Below are 24,055 nucleotides of genomic sequence, written 5' to 3'. Positions count from 1 at the left end.
TCGATGAGGAGCAGGTGGCAAATGTTGAAGCGTTTGCCGCCGCACCATCGAATATCGCATATTATTATGACTTTGACCGATTATACGATCCAACTGTAAATAGTTCCCTCTCGAGATATTATATGTAATCCATAACCCGTAATCGTAAAATGTATATCGTGTCCATGTCCCCCATGCAAAATCTTAGACATGTGTCTAGGAATCTAGAAATCGCATTATCGAATTCACAAACGAGATCCGAGTTGCTATCCATCGATCGAATGATGGATTCGAAGGCATTTCGGTTGTTTTTGATTACCCCGACAAACTGCAACACACACTGCAACAAGCTGTGAATGTTTACTGAGTAAATTTTACAACAAAATATTAATTTTCATAATTAAACGAAAACAATAATTTTACACAATTAAATGGCGTTTCTCTCTTGATGAAATTTTAATTCAAATTTGATATCGCAAACAATTTTGGCATATATGTATATCGAAACAGATCTGCGAAGGCTGGCCATCCAATACCTTTCTTTTCCCTCTGTCAAACGGTGTAGATCGATTTGACGCTCGAATTGGCCTTGCACATGGCATCCGAGTGGAGCTGGTACTGCAGGTTGTTCGACTGCAGATGGAGGAAGAGTTTTAGCTTCTGGCCAATCTCGAGAATAGCCAATTTGTTGCTACCATTGGCCGTCCAAACAGCTGGAAGAGGAGCAGGAGCAGCACTAGCGTTAGGGGATGCATGGAAACAGATTTGTATCTGATTTCTGGCACTTACAGATCTTATTGTTCTTGGCCCGAATATTGATCACCGCACCGCATATCTCCTCAGAGTTGGCAAAGATGCGCGCCGTCATCATGAGGAGTATATCCAGCCAGAGGCGATCTAGTTCCGCCTTGGAGTTCTTGTTGACGCTAATCAGCCAGCGACCTCCCTTGCTGTTGGCCTCATCTTCCCACATGGGTCTTGGGAAAGAAAGGGGCAAAAGAGGGCACATTTAGATGGAGGAAACGGATGATGGACTGTGTCCTACTTGATGCCCAGCTTAAACATGGAGTAGTCGCATCCCACTTTCAGTTCCGATGGTGGCCTGATGGTGTAGTACAGGCTCCAGAAGGTCTCCACACTGTCGATCTTCGCGACTTCACTGAGCATGTCCTTCCAGTGTTTGGTGCGATCGTTCTCCAAGTACCACAGAGTCCACACGTTCTCCAACGGATGTCGCACGGTTCTTGGGGATGGCCCGTCGGTGTGTTTTTCCTCCTCCCCAGCAGAGTCATCATTCTGTTCCTTTGGCTTCTGCTGCTGCATCTTTGAAGTCTCCTCCACTCCGGCTTGCACTTGAGCACTGGCCATCATCTTTTTCACAGAACAGAACAGAATTCTAACCAAAACCAAAACTCGAGTGAATAAATTTATGGAAACTAAAACAAATATGATTCGAAATGATAACGTTAAAAAATGCTACGTCAAGGCGATGTTGAGGCAAGAATAGCAGACTACTGATCTACTGATACTGGTTGTACATTGATTTCGTAGTTACATACATAAATAATACATATATTTTATTTATAAATACTGTCAAACTTAATTGAAATGAAATTTACATGAAATGTTAACGTAAAAAATGCGATTGTTTCTTCCTTTCTAATAACATAAAGAATACATCATCCTGAACATCGATTGAAACTCAAATGTTGTCTTCTCCACGAATAAACCTAACATCTAAGCGAGAGAGGCACACACTGCACACAATAATGATATTGATATGGGGGCTGGGCTCCTTCAGACCCACAGCACAGCGGCTGCATCCTCATTCGACAAAGTGGAGAAGCGCTGATAGCGGCCTGCATTCCTGTACGTCGTCTTCGAGGGCTGCGGACTGCTCTGCTGTGAATTCTGACTCAGAGTCTGAGTCTGCTGGAGCGGAACCCCCAGGACATTCAGGGCCCCCGACTTGAGTGTCGAGTTGCGGCTGTCTGTTGTGGAGACGGAGAGACGCCTTTGATGATTGATTCCTCCTCCTCCAACCAAAGTAGAGCTCAGGGGCAAACCAACGTCGTGGAAGGAGCTAATGGAACTAAAGCCGCTCTCATCCTCTGTGCTACTCGATCCTCCTCCTCCTCCAACTGCATTGGTGGGCTGTGTTTTCTTGTTGTGGCTGATGGCTGTGGCAGTGGCTGCGGTGCTGCTGGCGGTGGTTGTGGTCAAGTTGTTGTTGCTGCTGTTCTTCGTGTTGTTGTTGTTGGCATCGTCATCCGTTTCGATCTTTGAAGAGGCGGAGGAGGCCGTCGAGGAGATGGTGGAATGCACAGAGCTATCGGTGGAGCTGCGCAACGAGAGGCGCGAGTCCCGCATGGTGTTGGCTCGCAGGAACAGCATCTCCGCATGCGATTTCCCAACTGTCGTGGCCGAGGGGGCGGGAGAGGGAGCCTCCATGGTGGCATTCATGATGCTCGTGGAGTTGTGCCGCGGCGGCGTCTGGAGGAGCGTCATCACGGAGCTGGTCTTCGCTTTGCACAGGCGATGGAGATGCGGCATGTGGCTTCCGTTCCCGTTCCCGTTCCCGTTGCTGGCCAGCGAGGAGACGGAGGCCATAGAGTGGCGAGGCTGCGTGAGATCCGGCTGCTGCTCGGAAGTGTTCAGCAGATTCCTGATGGTGCGTGCCAGGCGGAAGGCCTCTTGGTTGAGCTTCTCCTCGGCGACCTCTGGGGCGGACAGGCGGGCCTTGCAGCCTCCAGTTTTCTTCGGAGAGCGTCGCCTGAGCGTCGGCAAGAGAGCCAAAGAGGGGGATTATGATGGATTGAACTTTCATTTGAATCTCTTAATCAGATCCACTTACCAAGTGAAATCCTTAAAGGCATTGTAGCTGCCGGCTGGGGCAATCGCCTCGTAGTTGTGCTCCTCGTTCATCGCATGCATCGATTTGTTGAGCATCAGATTGGTGCTGCTCCTGGCGCGCAGATACGAGGCGGATACGTCATCCTCATCGTGGAGGAGCAGGCCGTCGCGCTGCTCGCTCTGCAGCGAGGAACCAATGGAGCCGCTGGAGCCGTGTCCCACCCCGTGCACATGGTGCAGACTCTTGGAGCGAGCGATCTGCTCCCCGTTTCGGTGGGTTTGCTGCAAAAGCAGCTGCTGCTGGTAGCGCTCGAAAAAGCGTGCCACTTCCTCCATGACAGCGCGGTACATCTCGCAATTGGTTTCAGTCTGCGAACGGGAGAAAGGAAAGGATCTCTCTTGAGGATCATCCTGGACAGGATTTAATGGATTAGGGGTTAAGGGTTAGAGGTTATGGGTTATAGGAATGGATCGGAAAAATATGAAATGTGAGAGAGGAAAGCTATGAAAGGTGAGGAAGGATAAGGATGCGTTCTATCGTGTGTCTGTATCAATGGAATTTTCTGCTATTCTTGTCCTCAGCTTCTGCTGCTTTCTCGGAACCATATCGAGTCCATATCCCTGGACATCGTCCCACTGTGCCTTGTGGGGTCACTGCTTTGACACTCTGGCGAATGCATTTGGAACCAACGATCGACGACGTTCATCGACAATGACTTTAATTTGTTATTTATGTTAATTGTTTGTATGATTTTTCTATGGCACCAGCAGCCGGCAGCAGCCGCATCATCAGCCTATAAAAACTTTCACTTGATTTGTTATCGCTCTCCATTCTGCTACGCTGCTCTTTCTCCACTTCAAGCCTTTCTTCTGTATCTGCCGCTCTCTGTGTGTGGGTCTGTGGGCCAGCAGCAACATTTCTCCATTCCGATGGAATGTCTCTCTGCTCTTCTCTTCATTTGATCAACTTCTTGCTGCTTTGAGCCAAAATTCAGTCTAATTATCAAATGCCATTCGTGTCGCCGTTTGCCAAATTGGCAGAGACCTCAAATAGGCGTTAAGATTGCCATCCATTCATCCACCTGGCACACGCCCACCGCCAAAACCATTTGAAAATTGGCCAAAACCAAATTCAAAACCAAATAAAGAGCGAGGCTTTCGGGTGTCTCTCGGAGGAGAGGGGCTTCATGACTTCATACGATGCCAAAAATGTTGCTGGTCTCTGGCTTTGCCACTGATTATGTAAGTGGCTGCCGCAGCCACAGACAGTCGCTGCCACAGCCACTGCCTCTGCTGCATTTGTTGCACTGCAGTTTGGAAATTGTTGCTAATTTTTCCATTGGACGTTTTCCGTTTACAGAGTTTTCCTCGATGCGTGTCAGCGGGAGCTTTTGCTGTTGCTGTTGCTGTTTTTCCTTTGCTTTTTTTCGTGGGGGTTTCGTTTCGTGTGTGTCTGAGATTTATTTGAAAATTATGTGTGGAAATTCGCTGGCTCTTTGCGAGTGATTTCGATTTTGTTATGGTTACTTATGGTTTAATTTCATTCCAAAATGTACTGTGAATGCGAATGCGGCTACTCGGAGTGCTAGTGCTGCCCCTTTTCGCTCATCGAACAATTGGAGCTGTGATAAAAGCGATAAAAGAAAAAACATCTACTAGAAGATGCATTTCCAGCTCTTGGACTCCTCCGTTTGGAGATTCAATTTACGCTCTGTCTGGCAGCAGCAGCAACAGTTTGTTACCCACTCACCTTCCCCTTCCCCACCCATTTGAACGCACTTCCTGGCTGTGTTGCTGTGCCACAACTTCCATCCATTAGGCCATTCAGTTAGACGGCATTTGGTGGTTGCGGCCAAAACAGGCTCTGGCTATGGCTATGGCTATGGCTCTGGTTCCTTGGCTTCCTTTCGCTCGGCATAAATTGCATTCAAATTTGTTTTACTATCCACCCATCGACTGTGCATCAATCAGTCAATCAGGGGTCCACCCACGGGAGGCAGCTTCAAGCTGTTTTCCTTCCTTCTAACCCACTTTTCCATCAACAAGAAACTGGCCAAAGTACACATGGAAAATATTTCATATTTTCATATCATATTTTCATTCTGTGCTTTTGTTTTTGTTTTTCTCTTGTTTTTTTCTTTTTGCAATTTTCCATCAGCTTTCCATCCACCAAGAGGCGTCAACCTTCAATCATTGAAGGCTGTGGCATGGGGCATGGAGCATGGACTGTGTGGCTCATTTAAAGCGCATTAAATCGAAACGAAAGCGTAAATATTTTCGCTCTTGTATCGTTGTATCTCTCTCGTGTCTCTTGTATCTTTGTACAGCTGGACATCCGCTGGGGTCTCATATGCGTTTGCATAGAACCGCTTTGGAAGCGGGGAATTGAAAGTGTTGCACGATGCACGTGTTGCACGTTGAAGGTCATCCATCCCATTCGAGAGGTCTCCAGTTCAAAGTGCGGTAAAATGAGACCAGCGAGCGAGCGGCTTTCAGCCTCTAAAAAAGTGGGCTAGCACTACAATGGGGGAAAACTTGGAAGAGTCGATGTCAGTGGAAATGACGATCGCAGTGGAAAGTGATCTTTCTTCTTGAAAGGTGACTCTACTGTTTTCTGTTACCCCATTCAGTGGCCACCGATGGGGCATTGCTGGCTCCAATCAAAGATTGGGGTCATGGCATCTTCCAATCAGTTTCAGTTCTTCGTTCGTTCTTAAGCCTCGAAAATGGAATGGCTCTATATGTTTCTGTTACACATACGCATTCAATATCATTATGGAACATAATATAGCTGATTCGTAAGCTTATCTATTAGTATTCCATGCAAGAAGAAAACATTTTGTTTACACACAATTCTTAGATATGTACATTTCCAGGCTTAAATGATGTTGTCGTATAAATACTCGTATACGAGCATTAAACATCAATGAGATCTACGAAAAGAGTATTCACAGTTACATTTTTCCACTCCCGAATACTCACTCAGTCGAATTTCAATCAAAAATTCCGTAGAACTTACAAATATATGTCAAATGCATGAGTTCTACTATAATTATACATATTGTATGTATGTAAGCATAGAAAGATCGTTTCTTTCTATACCCTAGACTTATAATTTCATATTTATGTACCCGAGTACCCATTCCCCATCATTAATAATTTGGATTTCAATCAAAGAGGAATTCCCCCCGAATTGCCATTCCATTTATTGCTCTTTGGACTTTCAACAATATATAGACATTCATCGAAGGAGCTGCCTTCGCCCAGCAGAGAAGGAGACAACGGGCAGCTCCATTAGCAACCTTTGTTTTGGTTTCATCTTCTTATACTTTTTAAGGAAGTATACAATTAATGCAGCAGCAGCTGCTGTCGCTTCTGTAGAGGAAATGGCCAGAAAAGACAATGAAGTGATGACCATGGATGTAGAAGATGTGGCAGAGGTTGGCGATGGACGGGGGCCACACCGCGAGTCGTCTATATAATTAGGCAGCGTCCAACTGTCGGAATGTTACCGCCGCGCCGCCTAATTGCCATCGCATTGGGGGATATGTGTGTACAATGTACATGGGGATGTGGAAACAGAAGCAGGGAAACAACCGAGAAGAACAGCAGATAGAATGGAAAGGAAACGCCATAACAAGCCTCAAAAGACTTCTTAAGCAGAATGGCAATGGGAATCATTCCACACACACACACACACACACACACACACACACACAGGCATCTCATGCCACACATTTCCATTTCATTCCATTCCACTTGTAAATTAAGCGTGAGAACTATTTAAATAAAAAAGAAATAGAAATGACAGGGGGAGGGGTGAGTAAAAACAGGTTGATCCATGGAGAACAGTAGCAGTCCGCCGCATGGCAGCAGGAGGATGTTGGTGCTAGGCATGGGGTGTGCTGGGGTGTGGTGGGGGCATACCGCATGCAAGAGATGCTGGAGTTATATCTACAAGTCACGTTTGTGTCTTGAGTCTTTTGTTATTGTTTTTCTTTGGGCTAAGAAACCGAATGGCTATTCGAATGCCACTCAAAGCCCACTCATTCTATTCATTCTAGCACTCACCTGCTTCAATTGCCAATGCAATGTATCCACCTGATTCTGCAATATGACAGCCTCGACATTTAGTGGATGTTTTTGCTGTTGCTGTTGCTGCTGCGACGGTTGCAGAGGCTGCTGCTGGTGGTGCTGCTGCTGTGGTTGCAAGTCATAGTGGTTGTGGTAGCTCTGGCTGTGGCAGCTGGGTGCGGCAGCTCTCATCGTCATGATGTGGCTATTGCTGCTGGAATCCTGCAAATGTAGTCACAAATAAATACATAAAATATTTATATGGCCATCGTCGTTCAATAATGCATATGAAATGCGTGTTAAATTAGTTAAAAAATACAAAAGAAGAAAACAACAAATAAAAGTAATGTGAAAAATGTTGTCCAAGTGTTGGACATCCACTCCGTGGAGGTCCAGTGGTGGCACCACATTTTCCAACGCTTTTCCACGCAGGCGGAATGTTTCGCCAAAAGCGGAAAGCAACTTCAGCCACACCAACACCATATCCCCCCACCCCCCTAAAACACCGCAAAAGTTGTACAATTAATTAGAGAAAATTATTTTTACAATTCCCCTCTGTTAGTCCGCCCCACCCCTGCGCTCACTGGCCCTAGCCACCTCTTTTCCCCTCTCTTGTTGCTTTATTAAATTTGTATTTCTTTATTTTTTTAGGTTTTTCGCTTTAGTTTTCGCTTTACTTTTTGTATATAAAATAAATAAGTTTCTGGTATACTTAACAACAGAGGGGCGAAAAACTCGTTTACGTCCATGTCTCATGTCCATATTTTCATATAACTTGCCTTTTATATTCGTAGAGTCGTAGCTTTAAGTGTCCGTCCCGTCGCGGTTTACTTTTTCTTTTACATCATTTTCTCAAAGACTTTGACCCACAACTCGAAAATCTCACAAAAAAGGGGGAAGCAGAGGAGGCAAAGGCGTGTGAGATACCCTACTACTATACCCTACTACCAAAAAAAACAATTATATGCCGAAAAACAATCAAAATTTCGACCTCCATTACTCTTTTTTTTGTTTTTATTTCGGCCCACAGCTCGGGCCATTTTGATGTAACATCTCTCTTGCACTCTCCGTCTCTGTCTCACTCTCTTAGCCCATTTTCCACGCCCTCGCACACGCCCGCATCGCCCCGCCAGTTCTCCACAGTAGCCACACACAAAAATATGAATTTTCATCAAATTTGATTGGAAATGTGTGTTGTTTCTGTTGCATTTGTTTAATGTTTGCCGCACAGAAAAATTATCATTTGCGGTTTTTACAGCTGCCACGCCCACGCCCACTCCCAAACCCCTACCCGTGTTTGTCTCTCCCCTTTTGTGGTGCAGACAAATTTGTGGTCATATTCCAATTTTGGTACAATTTTACGCTTGTTAATTAACGTTATTTTTTTGGAATTGGTTTGGTTTTGATTTATTGGATTTGTTGGATTATACGAGTTTTGAGAGACAACTATGCGAACCACATTTTGCGGGGTGTTTAGAGGGAGACACTGCAGAAAGCGGTAGATGAAAAGTATTTTCTCCCCCAAAAAGTGGTGATGGATATCATCAAACATATGTATGTTGGAGGGTAGAATAACTGTGAAGAAATGGGCATTTTCGGATAATAACAATTGCATTTGTATATACAAATTCTTCGCCCAAGAACCGTTCTTTTGTTCTTTCTTCAATACACACTCTCATTAATCCATTCTCAAGTCAGGAAGAATGCTGTCAGGCCCATTTCCCTTCATTCTCTGTCATAATTTTGCATATGAGAATTTTCCCAGAGAATCTTCTTCTCCTTGTTCTCAATTCCCATTAGAATGAAAAAACCGAATCAGCTATCGGATGTTTTTAATGAATTTTCCGTAAGTTTTAATTGGGGCAAAACGGAAAACTGTAACGAAAAGTAGTTCAGCTTCCGAGACAAAAGACAAAAGATAATCGGGATCTTCCTCCCCCCATGAAATCAGAAATTAATTTCCCAAACACTCTTTTAAGGCATAATTAGATGCAGATACATTCGTAGCACACACTCGTACGAGTATGAGTATAATCTCCCACACATTCCCCCTGCAAATTCTTGACTCAAAACTAATTTGCATTCCCCCATTCCACTTCTCTCCGTCTCTCTACACCGTCTTCCACTGGAGTAGGTGTAGTTCTGGTTCTAGAAACTAAAACAAATCTAATTTAAATTCGCAGACAAACAAACGCTGAGGGGAGATGGAGAGAAAGAAATACTTAGATGGAGGGCAGAAGACGCCGTACGACCTCATTCTAGCCAAGGTTTCTGCTTTTGGCTTGGGACAATCACGTCGACTGCTTTCGAGGCATCGTTTTAAGTCTTTCGAATGCCAACAAAATGAGATGTCAGTTGCAGTTGGAGAAATACAAACGTAGGTTTCAGAATCCAGAGCATACAGGAATAATTATCTACTCTTCCAGATCTCTCCTGTGGGAACAAAATTTGTGAAGGTTGCAGACCAAAAATACAAAATTTAGAATGTCTGGACAAAAATTGTATTAAGATTTTTTTTTGGGAACAGTCTTCTTATTTTATCGCAAAAATATTGAACCTTCCCCACTGTACATGCATTCCATAGAGAGCCCAAATGCAAGATCAGAAGCTTTTATCTTGAAAAGCTCTCTCTTTCGAAATTGCACGTGCGAGCGCCGTTCACATGTGAGCTTTTCTCTCCGCAAGCATAGCTTACGGCTAGCCCTTCGAGAACCTTCTTAGCTCTCTCATACCCAGCTTTTGGAGGGGTAAAATAGTTAGGCTAAGTGCATGCTGCACAGAACAAAAAGTGCATTCAAAGTTGGAAGACTTAATTAATGTGCGTACAGAACATATAAAAAGAAAAACGTGGTGAAAATTCTGCAAAACCATAAAAGGGAACATAAACCCAATAAAACCATTTGAAAGGTGTTGTGGCTGCAAAGAACAAAACAAAACCAAACCCTGGATAAGGTACGCAAAGAAAATGAAAAAGTGACCTTATTACATAATTTCACGTATGTACTGTACATACATAGGTTATGATCCACGTGTGGCAGAAAATTGCTGACCTGGCCTGACCACCCTCAAGGAGGGGGGGTCCGCTTCATGACGATCATCAGTCCTTCTTCTTGGTGCCACCGGACCTTGCCTGCAGGCATAGAAACGGATGGACTTGGCGATCGGGACCGAGCCGTTTATATACATATATCTCACGCGCAATTAAGCCGCTCAACAACAACGACAATATAAAACCATCTAAAATATTATATCACCGCGCCTTGTGTAAAGAAAATGTTGGTGCTTGCACATGTAGGGTGTGGAAAAATTAGCTCAACGGTCATTGCCCTTGCGGCTGACCATACACCTATGCGCATTTAACTAGACCCACCTGACCGTATGTCACCTATTCTCTCCTTTTCTCAGGTTATTAAAATTGTTCGATGCCGACATTCTAAAAGCCACTTAAGGGAAGAAAAATAAATCACAAAATCTAGAAAAGAAAATTTAATGAAAAATTATGGATCGAAGAAAAAAAGAAAAAGAAAATTGTTAAATAATATTAAATATTCCTAGACGTTAACTTAGAAATAGAAGAAGAAAAAAAATGAAATTTATGCCTAGTTAAGAATAGATTTTAAAAGGTGCATCATCGGTCTCATTGTGTCCATGGAAGGGTATTGGTAAAATACCTCTTCATAACGCTTCTTGTTATTTTGCATATTTCTACATTTCTTTAACAGTTTTATTGCAAACGTGAAATTGGGCCCAACGACACCAGCGGCTGTTTAAAAGTCTGTAAGTAGACACACATATATACACATACACTCCGGGTCAGGAGAATAGCGTCTACACAGTGAGACATGCATGCTTAACCATATATAAAGTGAATTATTATTAACTACAATCACTACAATTATGCCACTTAATTCCTTTAATTAATTCATTCTTACTTTATATTTTGATTATATTATTTTTATTCATATTTGATCATTCTCTTGAATTCCTATGTCTTAAATTAGTCCCACATATATATACACATGCAGTAAAAATAGTTTTAAGGGTTAGGGTAGAAATAATGGGGGTTACAAACAACATGAAGTCATACCAGTCAAAGTAAAATTATAACGATTAACATGCATTTCTAATCTGATTTTTGGGAGGGGTTCCTAAGGCACATAGCGCAGCAGCAGAAGGTTTTGGGTAGAACCATAATGGCATATTCTTATGTTATTCTACATGGAGGGTGGGTCAAGAGGGAAGAGCACAACCACCTTGCTCTTCACAGTAGGTAGTGGACCTTAAGTTCCGTCCGGGTTTGTAATTCCGATCCCAGTTCCCGTAAATCTGTCTACGATTTTGTTAGGTGACGGAGTTCGTTTTCGCAGCACAACACCCACCCCATTTTCCCTGAGCCTAGCCGGCCAACCTTTAGTAGACAGAGAGTGCTGACGAGACGACACTTCCCGTGTCCGTTACATAATAAATGGCGCCCAACGTGGGGCCCAAATGGTCCGTATCTACCAACGTGGGGCCCAAATGGTCCGTATCTACCAACGTGGGGCCCGAATGGCCGTACCTACCAACTATATATTCTATGGTTATAGGTTCCCTCACGTTTTCCCCAATAACCTTCCCAATCCCTTCCGCAACCCAATATTGATCCAAATTTTAAAAGTAGTTCAGTTTTTGTGTTATATATATCCAGCTCGGAACAGCTGGGAATCTGATCATTGTCGGACCCAGACCAGTGGATATATTGCATAGAAGAAGATCACAGTAGACTTCATTATATCATTTCATCAGGATACTAGGAACGATAGTTCTGAGTAAATTGGTTCCATACCTAGTAGCGAAGATGAATGACCTTTATTCTCTCGAGATTAATTGAGACTTGTTCAGACTGGAAAATTCGGTCCTGTTCCTCTTTTTCTCGAAAGGATCAACAACAACATTTTGTTTTCTTTCTTTCTGCTTACGGACTTAAGGTTATAACAACCGCAGACATTCCTTCTGCTGTGCTGGTGCCTGATAGGAGACCCTCACAATCATTGCCCATATTTTCGAATTTAGAATCAAAAAAAAAAAAAAAATCTTTCATAGTCTTAAAGACTATATCGTTTTTCCTTAATCATAATTTGTTACAATGGCGGTAAGGCGAAGCATTGACAATATAAATGTTAATCTCGGCGAGGTAGTCGTACACTGCACTATATGCAATGATACCAGCCAGGACACCGACATTGTAGAAACCCATTGCAAACACAAATACCACCGGTCGTGTTTATCGGATTGGTTGACATCCAATGAGACATGCCCGATTTGTTCGTTACCGTTGCGTTCACAATCTCAATTGAACTGTAAAGAGCTGGGGAAATTTAACATTAAGGATATTTGGTAGCTAGAGACAAAAGTCTGCACCCTTCCTTGTTGTTGTTTCAGTTTTATCTTGGGTCAAAACCCTAAGATAAAATCTGGCGGGGGGGTGTGAAGGTTGCAGACCAAAAATACAAAATTTAGAATGTCTGGACAAAAAAATTGTATTAAGATTTTTTTGGGAACAGTCTTCTTATTTTATCGCAAAAATATTGAACCTTCCCCACTGTACATGCATTCCATAGAGAGCCCAAATGCAAGATCAGAAGCTTTTATCTTGAAAAGCTCTCTCTTTCGAAATTGCACGTGCGAGCGCCGTTCACATGTGAGCTTTTCTCTCCGCAAGCATAGCTTACGGCTAGCCCTTCGAGAACCTTCTTAGCTCTCTCATACCCAGCTTTTGGAGGGGTAAAATAGTTAGGCTAAGTGCATGCTGCACAGAACAAAAAGTGCATTCAAAGTTGGAAGACTTAATTAATGTGCGTACAGAACATATAAAAAAGAAAAACGTGGTGAAAATTCTGCAAAACCATAAAAGGGAACATAAACCCAATAAAACCATTTGAAAAGTGTTGTGGCTGCAAAGAACAAAACAAAAACCAAACCCTGGATAAGGTACGCAAAGAAAATGAAAAAGTGACCTTATTACATAATTTCACGTATGTACTGTACATACATAGGTTATGATCCACGTGTGGCAGAAAATTGCTGACCTGGCCTGACCACCCTCAAGGAGGGGGGGTCCGCTTCATGACGATCATCAGTCCTTCTTCTTGGTGCCACCGGACCTTGCCTGCAGGCATAGAAACGGATGGACTTGGCGATCGGGACCGAGCCGTTTATATACATATATCTCACGCGCAATTAAGCCGCTCAACAACAACGACAATATAAAACCATCTAAAATATTATATCACCGCGCCTTGTGTAAAGAAAATGTTGGTGCTTGCACATGTAGGGTGTGGAAAAATTAGCTCAACGGTCATTGCCCTTGCGGCTGACCATACACCTATGCGCATTTAACTAGACCCACCTGACCGTATGTCACCTATTCTCTCCTTTTCTCAGGTTATTAAAATTGTTCGATGCCGACATTCTAAAAGCCACTTAAGGGAAGAAAGAAATAAATCACAAAATCTAGAAAAGAAAATTTAATGAAAAATTATGGATCGAAGAAAAAAATAGAAAAGAAAATTGTTAAATAATATTAAATATTCCTAGACGTTAACTTAGAAATAGAAGAAGAAAAAAATGAAATTTATGCCTAGTTAAGAATAGATTTTAAAAGGTGCATCATCGGTCTCATTGTGTCCATGGAAGGGTATTGGTAAAATACCTCTTCATAACGCTTCTTGTTATTTTGCATATTTCTACATTTCTTTAACAGTTTTATTGCAAACGTGAAATTGGGCCCAACGACACCAGCGGCTGTTTAAAAGTCTGTAAGTAGACACACATATATACACATACACTCCGGGTCAGGAGAATAGCGTCTACACAGTGAGACATGCATGCTTAACCATATATAAAGTGAATTATTATTAACTACAATCACTACAATTATGCCACTTAATTCCTTTAATTAATTCATTCTTACTTTATATTTTGATTATATTATTTTTATTCATATTTGATCATTCTCTTGAATTCCTATGTCTTAAATTAGTCCCACATATATATACACATGCAGTAAAAATAGTTTTAAGGGTTAGGGTAGAAATAATGGGGTTACAAACAACATGAAGTCATACCAGTCAAAGTAAAATTATAACGATTAACATGCATTTCTAATCTGATTTTTGGGAGGGGTTCCTAAGGCACATAGCGCAGCAGCAGAAGGTTTTGGGTAGAACCATAATGGCATATTCTTATGTTATTCTACATGGAGGGTGGGTCAAGAGGGAAGAGCACAACCACCTTGCTCTTCACAGTAGGTAGTGGACCTTAAGTTCCGTCCGGGTTTGTAATTCCGATCCCAGTTCCCGTAAATCTGTCTACGATTTTGTTAGGTGACGGAGTTCGTTTTCGCAGCACAACACCCACCCCATTTTCCCTGAGCCTAGCCGGCCAACCTTTAGTAGACAGAGAGTGCTGACGAGACGACACTTCCCGTGTCCGTTACAAATTCTTCTTAGTTCGATTCGATCTCCCGAAATATCTTTTTAAATTCCCTCCAATCGTTTTGGGGCCTTACGTTTTCAGATGCACCCGTTTTAGTTATACTTTTGAAACGCACTGTGGGAGCACAGCACCAGGTCAAAGAGTACACCCATATTTCCTGCTCCTTCCTGCCGCCTTTTACCTTCCTCAGCAAATGAGGGCTATTTATATTCAAATAAAATGAAATAAAGCCACAAGATGCAGGAATCTGCATTTCAAATCAGCAGAATACTGAGAAACAGCAACAAACAGTTGCATGCTCCAGTAATTTCCAACCAAAGTGAGGAGTATGGGGGCACTGGCAGCAGCGGATGCAACAAGTGTGCTAAAAAGGGTTTCCACATGTGGCAGAGAGCGTAGAGAGTGCCAGAGGGGGAGATGGCGGATTCCCAGGCCTCGGGCAACAGGAAAAACTTGCCTCTCGACTCCCATTACAATTCCATCCATCCAACCAGACACCCATCCACCAACAACAGCCCGTATACTCGTATCGAGGTCTGGCTGTCTCTCTGTCGTTGTGTCCCTTGTTTGATATTTAAATTGTTTTGTGTGCCAGAACCAAAACCAGCGAGAGAGGCAGTGCATTATCGGAGGCTCTGGGGTATAGGAAAACAAGAGAAGGAGTGTGTGGGGGGTCAAAGGCATTTCATGCATCGCTGGCAAAATTCCCCGCATTCTCTTTACAGATTTTACACATTTTTGTTCCACGATGTGACTCATTCGATGTCCACTAAAATTAAGTTCTGGCTGTTTGTCGATTGCGGCACCGAACAGAAATATGTGTGGAGAATGATGTATCAGAACTACTTGAGAACGGTAAGAGCTACTTTCCATTCAGTTCAGCTGTTGAAATCTAAACAGTAGAATCCATTTACAGTCCAGTCCCTAGAGACCACCATCTATAATTTTGCCAAGGAGACCTTGCAAAAATTCAACTAATTTCATCTCAAAATCCAAAATTATTCACACTCCAAGGGCCCCCAAAGTCTGCGACTAATTCGAATAAGGTCTTTTAGATGAAGTTTGTATGCATTATCCACTCTGTGGCCATTGGACGGCTCTTTTTGGACACACACTCAAAAATGTAAACTTCCTTTTGTGTGCGCGGAATGGAGGCGGAATTTGAAGGCAAAGAAATAAAGAAAAGAAAATCAAGAGGGGAAAGAGGGGAAAAATGAGCTTGAAAAAATGTGTCTTATGCCATTTATAACGAGAGGCGAAAACTGTAATGAAAACAGCGCAGGGGAGAGAGCACAGGGACAGTTCATTCATTCATTCATTCATTCTTTCAGGGTACAAATTGCATAGATTTGTTCAACAATTTGTGGCGCTTTGCTGTCTCTGCTGTGGCTGCTGCATTTGTTATGCTCTCCGTCTGGGAAGCTCGAACAGTACTTCGTACTGGCATAGGATTTCGCTACATCATTATCGTCATCTTCGTTGGAACTACGGGGGCCAGTGGGGTCGGGGCGGAGGAAGCGATGATAATTGTCATTTGGATAATATGTAAAGATCTGCAGATCTGCATTTGGCACGACTTTCTTACTTGACAAAATCCCCAGTAACACAAAACAATGACCAAATTTTCGAATTTGTGCTTTGTTTTTCGCACTGCCCAAAAGATCTGATGCCTGATTGCTGTTTATTATTATGGCTTATGGCGATGGCTTATTGCTTTGTGGCTTAGGAATCTCCTCCGCTTCGTACTGCTCCGTCTTTCCTTAGTTTCTGAATATTTGCTGTCACTCTGTGGCACGGAAATTGGGTTAATTTCCACACACAATAAAACTTTAGTTCGGATTTCCTCTCGTCTCTCTCTACGAGTATCTCTCTGGCTCGCGCGACTCGAGTACAACATTTGAATGTTGCGTGTCGTTTGCATCGTGTTCCGTCAACTGGAACTGTTTTTGATACAAAAAGCAAAAGCCATGCCATTAAATTGTTGCCAATGATTGAAGTTGAAGTTGAAGACGGGGACGGGGACGGGGCTTTGCAGCGGAAGATGGAGGCGACGTGGTTGGATATCTGTCAACATATTTGACCTTCAAGGGGCTTGGGCGACTGATTACCCGGCAACAAGTCACCATGCCTATACCTCCCAGTCTCCACCAAAGTCACCCCAGCAAATTCCCCCGTCCCACCATTGCGACGACAATTGCAACCGACAGTTGAACCACAATCGACGCGACAGCAATCGCTGCAGAAGAAGAGACCTGTGGCTGTTGTTTTGTTTGTTGTGTAAACTGATTTTCGGTTTAAGCCATTCCCGTGGTGGTACTGAAGCGAAAGAGGGGAAAGAGGGGAAAGAGAGAGAAAGGGTAGTGTATGGAGTACCGTCAGGGGAAGAGGAGGGACTTTGGGTTAAATGAATTTCAAATGGACCTCTAATGGGGCCTGACCGCGGCCCTTTAGGCCCTCATTGTTACACTTCCTCATTGTCTGTTGTGCCTGTTGTCTTTGGCACTACCCTGTGGACCCCTAGGCCCACCACTCTGCCCCTTGTGTGTTTGCATGTGTGTGTGTGTGCTGCCACGCCTTCCATTGTTTGTGGTACCCCTTTACGCACAATATATTTCAATTGTTTGATCTTTGGAGTCATTTGGTGGGGAGGGCATGCCGTTGGGGCATGAAAAACAGAAATTTCAGTTAAAGGAAAAATAAAAACTATTTGATTCCGGATTTAGTTTGGAATCTGGGGATATATGTATATGTATTTAGTCATTTTCTGAGGAAGAACCTCGGAGTAACTGGCAATCTTACTAAGATTTCCATCTATTTTTATGTTTTTTTCATATTGCTAAAAAATTAAAGATTCTTTTCCTTTTTTCTTTAAAAATACCAAGTGTTCTTTTATGGATAAAGATCTATTCAGAAATCTTCAATCTGCAGATACATTTTGTGTCGCTCTACATATTCAATGTTTGCTGGCAATGCTGGGACAGCGCCGCTCCCCTTGGGGCACATAAAGTCTTTTACAGGAAACTTACAGCTGGATTTGCTCGGCTCCCTCGAGCGGACACATGAGAGTTTGTTTCTTTTACTTTATTCTTCCAATTTCGCGAGAGAGAGAAAGAAAGAAATCACGCAAATGGATTGGACCATGCCTTCGATTCGATTAGAAGCACTGAACGCCACAAAGTCCGTTCTAATGAACGGACCACCAAGCACCAAAACAGCCCAAAGCACTGGATGCCAGACTGGGTGAGTGACTAACTGACTGGCTGACTGAAAGACTACTTCAGACTCTGTACCTTTTGGCCAAGTTGTGGCTTTCAAGTGGCTTTTGGCCAGAGAATTGCGCGATTCGAGATGTTGTTTCAATCTCTTTTTGGCCACGAGAATTGGGAATGAGCACACGAAGGAGAATTCAATTTTCATCACTTGATTGAGGCGTGAAAACGATTCAACGCTCATTGACCTGCCTTTTGATCAAAAGTTTTTCGGTATTGGCTACGTTCTCCTCCAGCCTCTGACCTCCTGTAGCCTGGTGTAGACTGGTGTAACCTGTAGTTTAAAGACCTTTTCCGTTCCCTCTTTAATGTTATTCCAATAAGCCATTGGCCTTCGCTGACCAGAAACACAGCGAGGCAGTTGGGAGCTGGGGATCCCTCCCATGGCAGAGAACGGAAATGCAAAGCGACAGAAAGACGAAAGGCGGAAAAGTGAGCAAAGAGCGGAACAGGAAAATTGTGAACGAACGTACGAACGGACGGTTGGTCGGATGGATGTATCGATAGGGGGAACGGGAATGAGATTGCTTTGGGTCTGGCCAGAACTCACAGAACAGAACAAAGCCCACGTTCTGTTGCTCTACCTGTCGGGCAGAAGAAGGAAGGGCATTCAGTGGCAGTGGCAGGGTAATTACATTCCCTTCCTTATTGCAGTTTCAGTTTCTCGACTATGTGCTCCATTACGTCAGCGTCACATGTTTTGAGCCACGTTAGTACTTATTTTTTTATGGCCAAAACACTTTGGGGCTCTGCATGCGCATGCAATACGCACATTTTATGGTCGAAGAAGATTTTTTTCACTTTCTAAATGCAATAGTTAGACCGAGATTTAAATCTGTTTGTCGTGGTAGATGCAGATTTTGAGGAGACTTTTAAATGGGACGTAATTAAGTTATTATCTTAGTGAAGGAAGAGGCTATTTTCTATGATTTATTCTTCCCTAGAAAGCTCTGTTAACAGTATCATTAGCTGTACCATTTATTCTTTTAGATCTCTGTTTGAACTCCCCGTAACAACAATCTTATGGTCTCTGCGTCGTCCCTCTGGAAACATTTAGCACTAATTTTAACATTTCAAATGATCTATAACGATAACTCTGTCATCCTCTGCCTATTCCCTGAACTTCTCCCCCTTCGAATTCTGCTTTACTTTGTTAGTAGAATGGAGTACTTGGTGGCGTTTGCTTTTCTGCTCATCAATTGAATAATTCACTCAGCACCTAGCGGCAAACGGCAGAGAATTATTCACAGTTATAGGCATTTGCACGAGCGTTCCCCATGTCTGCCTCCACACCCCTCTATGACAGCCTTCTCCTCAGCCACTGCCGCCTGGTGGCACGTTATTTTAATTTTCTGATAACTACAAATAGGTTCGATGTTCGTCAATTCGACGTTCCCGACACTCGTGCTGCAGCAGTTATTTTACCGCTGCTCTGTTCTGCTCTGCTCTGTCAGGGCACGGGGCTCCAGGGGGAGTGCTAGGGGGGCAGAGGTATGGGGACGCCCTCTGCATACCAGATGAGGGTGCCCAAACTCCTCCATCGACTTCGCGAGCTTCGAGCCAAGATTTCAGACACGACTTTTGTTGTCTTCGATTCAGTTCGTTTGTTGTTTGGAATACCCTTACGGAGGGGGGAGGACGGGTATCATGGTGTGGATCAAGTATTTGGCAATGCAGAGAAGAGGGTATTTGGAACAGAATATGCAATTCCTTATGATTTTATTGGTGCTTAAGGCCTGTCCCCGAAGTGTTCATTCTGTTTTTTCTAAAATTCAATCAAAATCGAATAGGCACAATCGAACCTGTGCAGAAGGTAGGGTATCATTTGCTTCCATCTTCATTTTTTCTGTTCTTTTTGGACTTCGTTTCGGTTTGGGAACCATTTTATTTGTGCGCCGCTTGTGGCTGCCTCATAATTCAGTGCGAGAGGGCGATGCGATGGGGCAACATCAATTTCGTGGCTGCCACAGGAATTTCCCCCACTCCTCATTCCCGCCTCTCCAACGCTCCTGAAAAGGCAATTTAATTGAAGAACAAACTTCTCTCTCGTTTTACACCTCTCTCCCTCTGTCTTTTGCAGTGGAGCTCCTGAATGTCAAGGATTTCTAGTCCATTCCATTACGTTAGCTTCAAGGCCATTCACACAAGGAAGGGAGTGGTATAAGGGGGAGGGGTGACACATTTGCACACTCTTCACCAAATGTTTGCGATTTATTTTTATTTTATGATCTTTTTCTGCATAATTTTCAAACATTTTTCGACTTAAAGCTTCAGTTCACGTAGATCGGAGATAGAGACGCAGACGAACAGCGAAAGAAAGACAATTTTTACCCATGATTTATATAAAACACGCGATCCGCTGGGAGCGGATTACGTATTACGTATTGTACCTACATATTGGCTTTTATATTGTCTCTATTTTGGTCAGAATTCACTCTTTTTTGGCAGAGTTTCAGCGGGGTTCAATGCACTAAATCGCACATCAAATCAAAGTTCATTCGGAGACCGAAAAAGGTGAGAAAAGCGATTTAAACCAGACGAAAATCTCAACGGAGTGGAACAGATGGATCCTATGATATATGTATGTACGAGTATTGTAGGAGGAAGATGAATGCATTTCGAATGGGGTTTTTATACAAGTGAGGACATTAAAATATGATTTGCTTAGACGTGAGATAAAAATACGATATTGTGTTCATACAGACGTACATTGGTGTGTTTGTGTCAACATTTCAAAAAATTGTATATGTTAAAAACAAATGGTAAAACAATAAGAAAACACCCAAAGATGTTTATGTATGAATATCTTAAAGGTATCTCCGCTTAACCTCAAAACTCCAAAATAAATCCAATTAACGTTTTTGCTGACAAAAAAAGCAATCAACCACCAGATCCAAATCGTAAGAACCGAAAACCCTCTCTAATAGGATTTCTATCTTCGAGTATACGTACATACATATATCCATCTACTGCGCATTCCTACTCCGAAACACACACCTTTAATGTAAGACTTTCAAGACCCGACGCGGTCCGAACCGCAGCACTCCCTTAATCTGTCCGTAGAGGCCGCCTGATGACTGTCCAACCAAAATAACATAATGATAATAAAACCAAGAAATATTATGCATAAAAAAGGAAGAAAATCAACAACAAAAACGTATTACATAATAATTCTTTTTTATGTGTCGTTTCGCTTGGATTTTCGCTTGGATTTTCGCTTGTGTTTGTTGCTTTACCGATTGCAAAATATGCATTGTTAACATCTTGGAAGTGTTTTTGTTTAAGCGATTCCATTGGACACTCCGTCCTCCTCCTACCTCTTTCTAACTATATCTATCTATCCCTCTCTAGCCGTGTCCAACTTTATAGCCTGTCTCTGTTGCTCCACGACTCTTTTTTATGCTTGAAAAATTGGGACAGCAATTTGCACGCCGCTCACTGTAGCAAAAGCAAGGGGTAGGTAGGGGGGAAAACTGAAATATGTTTTTGATTCTAACGGAAGTTGTTGCTGCCGCTGCTGCTGCTGCTGCTGTTTGCTGGCTCGCTCTTGGCCAGCTTTTGGGTCTCTTTGGGGCTGTCGCCTGATGACCCATTGGCTAATTGGCTAATTGCCTCTCCGTTTAATTGCCTCTCCACGCAGACATTCAATGGGAATCCAGAGAGGAGAGGCGGGTAGAGTCGGGTAGAGGTCAGGAATTTGTTTGTTAATTATAATATTTTTCAATTTACATTTAATGTGTGGAGCGAGTGCGTCTGTGGCAGCCTCTGTGGCATGCGATGGCTCATTAGCGCTTTAATTTTGGCCAACAGCAGAACCACACGAGAATATTAATGAATTGGTTCTTTTTGGAGTATTACAGGAACCGACAGGAAGTGCAGCTGATTGCAGACTGTGGACTGGCGGATTGTGCCAATCAGGGGATTGAATAAAAGGATAGATTGATGGATAGCATCTTCAAGAGGGTTCCTCCTCATTCCTCTTCATTGGCATCCAATAGGCGTTTATCTGTATCATCTGTTCTCTATACACAAAGCTTTCATTCCCACATTCTAGAAATACCTCTCGCTCTCTCCTCCGCGAGTGTGGTAGAACTAAAACTTTTCCACGCAAGAATCCCAGTGAAAGTCTGCACTAGAAGAGCACTAGATACACGGATGCGCGGATACACTTGTTGTTCTGCAACTCAATTCATGAGATGCTTTTCAGCCACAGCAGCAGCAGATACTCGTTCGCAGATACAGATACATTTAGAGTAGAAGCAGCAGAAGCGGCAATTAAAATATTGTGCAGGGGGCATGTGGCAGCTGATTTATGTGTGCCACGGAAAGGGACAGAGTTGCAAAAAACTAAATTTAAAGAGCTCTCTCCTTCCCCCTCGCTCCCTTCTTCGCTCTCTTCCGCACAGCTACAAATGCAAATTGTGTGTAATTTATGTCGCAGCCGAAAAGATACTCGTCGCAGAAGCATACCATAAATTCCATGCAGCAAAGTGGGGAAATACGAGCTATAAATGTACGAGATAACTACTACGTTACGTGCCCCACGCTCTACCCAATCCCCTCCCCCTTTGCTGCTGTTGCTGCTGCTGCTACTAGGGCTGGCGAAATGTGATACGGAATGATTAATTTGATACGAGAATAGGGCCTAGAGCGGCGGCACACTCGTACTTCCAGCGTCAGCATCCGCTGCCAAGTTTTGCTTATTAGTTTGTGCATCTCATAGATACAGCGCCCCGCTGTGTGCATCGGTGTATTTATGTAGTGGTGTCTGTGTCTCTCTGTTGCAGGCTCTGGTGACGACTAGTGCAACACGTTGCATGTCAATGGCCATAATTAAGCATGCGAAAACGAAGCAAATGAAAACAATGCGGGCAGGTCTCTCCATCTCTTCTCTCCTTCTCTCTCTCTCTCTGTCTGTTTTTCCTGTGCATTTTCCTGGCTGCTCTGTTGGCCATTTTCATTAATGGTCTGGTGTGGGCTGGGGGCATGCCGCATGCATTGTGGGGCACACAACCTCCCCGTCGTCTATTCTGTTGCTGTTGCTGCTGCCTCATTGTTTAGCCTTTCGCATTGTTTGGCCGTATTTTGATTTGAGCCACAGCATCCATCCAGCAGCCCCTCTAGATATCCCGGGGCTATCATTATTTCAATGTTTCTCTCTGTCTTCTCTTTCTATTGTTCTTCTCACCCCCTCTCCGTCCCTCTCCATCTCTGGCTGCTGTGTGTTTTTGCAGCCACGACTGTCGAGGGGGAGGGCGATCTTCCTTCTCCTGTGTCATTGCTCATCCTCCCCTCAATGCCACTCCCTCATGCACCAATTCTGGTATCCACCCATTGTCCCTTGACCTTTATAAGCTCTTCTGTTGACCCTTATTGTTGCCTGTTTTGCGTTTTCTGTTTCTCTTCTTGCCACAAACTGAAAACTGAACGATTTTTAAGCCTTCAAATTTGTTTTCGAGTATTTGCAAATGCGAGAAATGAGAAAATTGCTAAAAAGTTTCCCTTGAAGCCAAAGCGAGGGCGAAAAACTTTAAGAGGGAATGAAAATTAGTCATTTCCGCTTCAAGTCGTTCTTAACCTGCCTTTTTAGAAGTTCTTTAGAATGGTTTTCACACGCTGCAATCTTTTTCATCCAACACACAACTTGAGCTTCTCCCCACCTTCGCTCCCTCTCTCTCTCTAGCCGACTGTGGTATCTATCTCCCTCTTACCTAGCCACAATTTTCAAAAGCTTTTTGGCCTAAACGTTGTTTATTTATGTAGTTGTTACGCTTCAGATCCCCGTACGAGTTAAGCCCGAGCCCCCGAAACCAGAAAACGAAAAAAATCAACAGCAACAAAAATCAAATCTAGATAAAATATAAATCATTTTTATAACGAAAAGAGTTATGTGAGCAAAAAAAAAACATAAACTTACTCCAAAAAGAAATGTGGAAAATGCACAAGGAAAGAAAGAGGGTGAGAGCGCAGGAGACGGGGGAGAGAGCAGAAGTGAGAGAGTACACCTCAAAGAGGGAATTCTTTTTTGTTTTATTAAGTCTTCCAGCATTTTAACATGTGTAATGTGAGTAGGAGAATGATACCCAAAAGAAGAAAACTGAAACAGAGGAGGAAAGAAGCGTTGTTGTTTTGTTGTTTGCGTTGTTTTTGTAAAGGGTCTCTTTTTTTGTCATTTCATCTTTACACATCAGCCCCACCTTGCAATGGAAAGCTTCAGAAGAGGCAGGGTATCTCCTACTTCGACCCTCAAAGCTCTATTTTCCACCTTTGCTTGTATTTGTTGTTGTTGCTGTTGTCGAGTTTAGAATTTATTATTTCCGCCAGCTTGAAGCTTCGTAAACTCCCTTTTCATTTCGCTGTACAAAAAAATAGTTGACAAGCAGCGGAAAGGTACAAGAGAGTGA

The 24,055-nt window shown here is 43.2% G+C and overlaps 2 protein-coding genes across 4 annotated transcripts in view; both read right to left on the bottom strand.

The window, feature by feature from the left end:
• Positions 1–396: 396 nt before the first annotated feature.
• LOC117894140 (eukaryotic translation initiation factor 4E1) lies at positions 397–1,418 on the bottom strand. The gene is made up of 3 exons (XM_034801034.1): positions 1,025–1,418; positions 769–956; positions 397–692 (listed from the first exon to the last, which is right to left on the bottom strand). The coding sequence occupies exons 1-3, from the start codon at positions 1,348–1,350 to the stop codon at positions 532–534; spliced, it is 675 nt and encodes a 224-aa protein (XP_034656925.1). The 5' UTR covers positions 1,351–1,418; the 3' UTR covers positions 397–531.
• Positions 1,363–24,055, bottom strand: part of LOC117894127 (putative mediator of RNA polymerase II transcription subunit 26) — a 46,062-nt gene continuing 23,369 nt past the window's right edge. For 2 of the 3 annotated variants that reach the window (XM_034801016.1, XM_034801015.1), the window contains 3 exons: positions 6,904–7,128; positions 2,834–3,201; positions 1,363–2,752 (listed from right to left, as the gene is read on the bottom strand). In XM_034801016.1, coding sequence (XP_034656907.1) covers positions 1,777–2,752; positions 2,834–3,201; positions 6,904–7,128 — 1,569 coding nt within the window. In that variant the 3' untranslated portion in view covers positions 1,363–1,776. Of the gene's footprint in view, positions 2,753–2,833; positions 3,202–6,903; positions 7,133–24,055 lie in introns of all 3 variants that reach the window. The other variant, XM_034801017.1, reaches the window with a different exon arrangement.

The sequence above is a fragment of the Drosophila subobscura genome, chromosome J, assembly GCF_008121235.1.
Source record: "Drosophila subobscura isolate 14011-0131.10 chromosome J, UCBerk_Dsub_1.0, whole genome shotgun sequence".
NCBI lineage: Eukaryota > Metazoa > Arthropoda > Insecta > Diptera > Drosophilidae > Drosophila > Drosophila subobscura.
The sequence above is the reverse complement of the archived record's forward strand: the minus strand, read 5'-3'. Positions and strand labels throughout refer to the sequence as shown.